The 5,000-nt window shown below is 39.6% G+C and overlaps 1 protein-coding gene across 3 annotated transcripts in view; it reads right to left on the bottom strand.

The window, feature by feature from the left end:
* The window catches only part of LOC138049121 (uncharacterized), a 50,306-nt gene that overhangs the window by 16,070 nt on the left and 29,236 nt on the right, over positions 1–5,000 (bottom strand). For all 3 annotated transcript variants that reach the window (XM_068895250.1, XM_068895248.1, XM_068895249.1), the window contains exons 9-13: positions 4,772–4,866; positions 3,986–4,174; positions 3,178–3,246; positions 2,644–2,755; positions 1,036–1,164 (exon numbers count right to left, since the gene is read on the bottom strand). In XM_068895250.1, the coding sequence (XP_068751351.1) occupies positions 1,036–1,164; positions 2,644–2,755; positions 3,178–3,246; positions 3,986–4,174; positions 4,772–4,866 (594 nt within the window). The remainder of the gene's footprint in view (positions 1–1,035; positions 1,165–2,643; positions 2,756–3,177; positions 3,247–3,985; positions 4,175–4,771; positions 4,867–5,000) is intronic.

Genomic DNA, 5,000 nt, shown 5'->3' with positions numbered 1-5,000 from the left:
GAGCAATAGAGGCCTTTTTCCGTGTTTACATAGCCTCATCTAAACACGAGGGGGAGTTGGGAGAATTCGGAAAATTCGAGACAGGTATGCAAAGCCGAGAAGCAGTCCAGGATTTGCCTAACTGTGTTTAGACGAGGCTGTGTAAACACGGAAAACGTCCTCTATTGCTTTTATAAAATATATTTCTCAAAAATAACTCGACAATTGAAGGGAAATTCTTTATTTTTTTACTTCTTGATTAAAACAGATTTTCTTGATACACGCTGATATTTCCTACCAGCCAATCAAAAAGCGCGTGTGACAACACACAACCAATCAAAATTCGCATGATGTCACAGCCGTGTTTACATACTGTCATCTAAACACAGTTATTGACCAATGAGAATGCGCGTACTATCCTAACTATTTTATAAAGGAGTGTAGAAACGTTGGGTCTTCGAATTGTAACTTTTTAAGCTACAATCAAATTTTTATCAAAACAAAAGTAGCAGCAAACTATGTATTATTTTTAAACTGGTTGCAGAGTGAACCGTTCACTTTCGTCGATAGGGAGCTTTAGCAACTACGACGGGAACGGCAACGAGAAAGTCGTCTCAAAACATAAATTCCCGCTATTGTAATCACAATGGTGTGGCAGTCCCTCAAGAATGAAACCGATATGAGTCACGCCTAATTTAGGAGAGAAAATGAAAATTTATCTCCTAGTGCTGACGTCCTCCATAAAACCTCAGATTTGACTATTTCACGTTGTAGTTTTGCTGACGACGGCAAAGAAATGGACAAAAATGAAAAATGCACGTGCAGGGCGTGCAAACCTATTGTTTTTTCCCTATAAATATGCAAATGTGTGACGTTTTCGTTGCCGTCGCCGTCGCTAAAGCTCCCTAATTACTATCAGTTGAAAGGGGGGAGCAAAGAGTTTCAATATCGCTGTTCTACAAAATCGAATGGATGTTGAAGCAAATGTTGAAGCCTTAAGTGTTCACTGTCTGTACGTTATTTAATTTGTTTACCAAACGCTGCGCAATTTTTTACCCTGATTGAAAACAGATGATGGAAGAGCGATGATGTCATGCCTGGCATCCCAGCGATCAATCTTTGCGTTGGAGAAATCTGGAAACGTTAAACCTCCATCGCCGGGTGATTTGCGGTCCATTTTAATAACTACGGAATATAATTAAGATGTTCAGTTAACTTCTGCTTGGATCAAACATGGGCGTACACGTTTCGAATTTAAACGGTTGGGTTGGATCAAACGTGAAATTGAGACTAATGCATGGGAATCTTTTCCCTTGAAAATTATTTCCCCTGCATTAGCCTCCACTCTATGCTAGATCCAGACTAATCAGAAGCAACATTATAATTCGTGAGGGAAATTTACATGTGTGCGTGACAATTTCTTGCTCAGTCATCTGCGAAGTCGACAGCACTTCGTTCATTAGTGATTGTTTAATAATCGGGAAATAGAAAATGAACGTATTCTCAGAACTGGACTGGAAGTAGCTTGCAATGAAGGCTAATGCAGGGAATATTTTCAAATGCAAATATTTTAAAATATATTTTCCTGCATTTGCCTCCATTGCAAGCTATTTCCAGTCCAATACTGGGAATACGAATATTTTTAAGCGTATTCGTATTTCCCTCTCGAATTTTAACGTCGCTTCCGATTGGCTCATAAATGATGACATTCGTTACGGCTAGAACATGTGCAATCCCGTGATAATCACCCTTTAATATCATGCAATGCAGACTACAGTCACTATAGCTAACTGAATAACCTTATCCCAAGAAATGTATCTTTTTTATTGATCCGGGTGTAAAATAAGAAACGCAAAAATTGCTGTTGACACACAATTTTGAACTGCACAAAGGATAGTTTTTGGCAGAGTATTTCGCTTTGCGAAAGACTTACTAAATTGTGAGCAAGACAACGTACTAAAACCTTCACCCCGAATAGTCATTGTGATGATTAGTAAGTAAATGACAATGTAAGTGATGCTACTACTATGGGATGATTGACATTATCATACCACAGCATGTATGTCGTCGAAGGTGCTCTCTGATTGGCTACTCAAACCCCGAATATGCTTTGCTATTCACCTTCGAGCAACTCGCGCAGGATTTGCGACAGAAAAAATTGTTGCAGGAATGAGTGAGTTGAAGAACTAAAACAACACTTCTAATTTTTTTTTACAAGACGAATAAATAAAGTTGACAGTTACTTGTGAAAATAAATTGTTCGTGGTTAGTCTTACGAAGCTCGTTTCATCCCGACCAAGGGACTCATCAGAGACCTTTCTGCTTGGCAAACTCGTTGGGCATCACGCCTAAAGTCCCGTTCGCTAACAAAAATATGACAGCAATCTCGCCTTATATCGTATAAGGATTCCAGACCTCAAAAAATTCACGAGTGAAAATTGGCAATAAAGTTGACAGTTACTTGTGAAATTACATTGTTCGTGGTTAGTAAATGAGTCAAAATCATATTTGTGTTCTATATTATCACTTCATTGTTGGTGGCTAACGGTGGATATTTCCCTCGCCGCTTCGCTGCTGGGTAATCCACCGCTAGCCACCTCCACATCAGTGAATAGTTGTTAGCTAACACTCAATACAAATGGACAATAATCAAGTCTAACTCACCTATGTTATTTGTGACGGTGGGTTCCACCATGTCCTCTCTAGAGAGCCTTCTTGCCGCTTGAAGCGCGAACATTTCCATCGATCGAAGAACGTCAGCAGAGCCGGGTTTATTCTGAACGAAAATTGACATTAGAGAATTAAAAGAAGATTTGGTACACTGATAGCCAGAAGACATGAAAGCAGTAACAAACATGTTTTGTCATATCAGATCTTAACCGAGAGCCTCCACCCAAACAAGAAATAGTTTCAAATCACAGGAAACAACCTCTACAGTAAAATTTGTTTTAAATTCTTTCATCATGACCATAAAGCATTGATTTCTACCTCGATCAATTCCGTTCTAAAACGGCTTTTGTCGGACATTTTTTCTCAGAGCTGCAAAAATGTTTTCAACTCGCTTTATTGCTGACGCGTTCCTTGACCATATCAGGTTCAGCAGGTATACAAACTGATAGCCTGTGTCTGGCGAGCCAATGAAAATACTGGAAATCTGATAGCTGTAGTTCAGTTTTTAATAAAAAGTGATATTCATACCTTTTGTATGTTGAACCATTCTTGTTGATTGGTCATGTCCAGTAGGTTACTGCTTGCTCTCACAAAATTCTGACCACAACAGTTAAATAAACTCAATCATAAATTAACAAAGTAAATAATTAAATTAAACCAGAACCACAATTAGAACTAAAACCACCTGAAACAAGATTCAAATTAAATTCAGTCTCAATTCTTCCATCCTCTTTGTCTTTGTACCTCGATTCAGTGCTCGACCACTTGCAGCCCACACTCCCCCACCCATCCGTTCAAGCAACGCTAAATGAGTAATTCATGAGGTTGATTGCCAACAGAGACAAAGCTTTCAGGACAAATATATCCCCACCCCCCTCTCCTCCCCACCATATAGATTTTCTGCTCATGTCACTAGGTAGTTTTCTGCGTTCTTTCTGGTTATTAATCATATTGAAAAGAGGTCGGCAGTTGGAAAGATTCGTGTGACAGGGCTCTGCAAACGCGCGTCATGTTTGTAGTCGTTCCTGCCCTTTGCACCAAGAGAAAGTTGCAACCGTAGGATTCTACCTGTCCTACAGTTGGGAGAAAAGATTTGGAAATTTGTGGTGCTCTTGGGTGCAACTTCAAACCAACATCTATCGTCTTCAAACGATAATCTAGTAATCTCGCATGCCTTTTTAAAGAGGAATCGATATCGTGCCATTTCAATCAGTCCACACGAAATGCAGTCTTATCTTCTTCACAGCCGCAAGTTGGGAGTTATTTTTTATTACTCCCCTCTGTCGACTGTTCTCGTAGTACTTAATTAACTTGTTATTAGCAACTTCTAGTATACCTCCACATTCTGTCTTGTCATGTCTTGTGAGTCTGTTTGGCCGTTATGTTGCACGATAGCGGCCATGATGTCCGTGGCTCGGTCAAGATCCCCTCCAAATATCAAAGAATTGTCGATATTCTGAGTTGTCAGCTGTGACAGATCCCGGATGAGAGGACTGGGATCGGCTCCAATAGCCAGGTTTCTTGACTAAAACGACATTGAGCAGGCTAATTAATTTAGATTTGGCAAGAAAAGTGGTATACAGTCCGTCTCAATTGAAACGTGAACACGTGACATCATTGGATGCCACAGAAAACCCATTTTAAACGTCATACTTCTTCTTGTAACAAAAGTAAGCCCTGCTGGTCGGGGCTTTTACTGGGTTGGGTAACTACTTAAAATTCCCTGTTTTCGTTCCTTCGTTTCTGTCATTTCGATGGGATCGCCTTTTTGCAACGGAAGACACAACTAAACTGCCCGTCAGCATCCCCCGTGAACTCTATTTGGGCGTCTTGTTGGCTTAATAAAATCGCTAAAAAAATATTATTCACATAGAGGGAAAGCAAGAGCAATACCTTTTTTTCCCGATAAGCTGTTTGCTTGTCGGAAAAAAAAAACGATTCTTCATATTATCCGTTTAAATACTGAGTAGCAAGCAAGCTATCATGCTAATAAATTCATCTCTATTTACATGAAAGGCTACTGTAAGTTTTTAAGCATTCAAAAAACCGCACTCGGACTCTACAAAAATAAGACCGTTGTCGTTTTTTTCTTTGTCAAAGTGAACAAGACGCCTTCATTTACCTTGTCGTACAGGGACTGATAATCATTGGAAACACAGTCTCCAAAGTTTGGTGGAAGCCATCTTGAATCGGCCTCACAACGCCGTTTGACGAAACCTGATTGGACAAGTAAGGGGAAAATTAGTAAATCTCTCGAGACGATGGATTCATTTTTCCAAGATATAAATTCCCTGTACTTGTCAAAAACTCAAAAATTCTTTGTTTGCATAAAGCTTCTGCTTCAAAGTCGT

Source organism: Montipora capricornis, chromosome 5, assembly GCF_036669925.1.
Source record: "Montipora capricornis isolate CH-2021 chromosome 5, ASM3666992v2, whole genome shotgun sequence".
NCBI classification, from domain to species: Eukaryota; Metazoa; Cnidaria; class Anthozoa; order Scleractinia; family Acroporidae; genus Montipora; species Montipora capricornis.
Note: the sequence above shows the minus strand (reverse complement) of the source record. Positions and strands in the feature narration are given on the sequence as shown.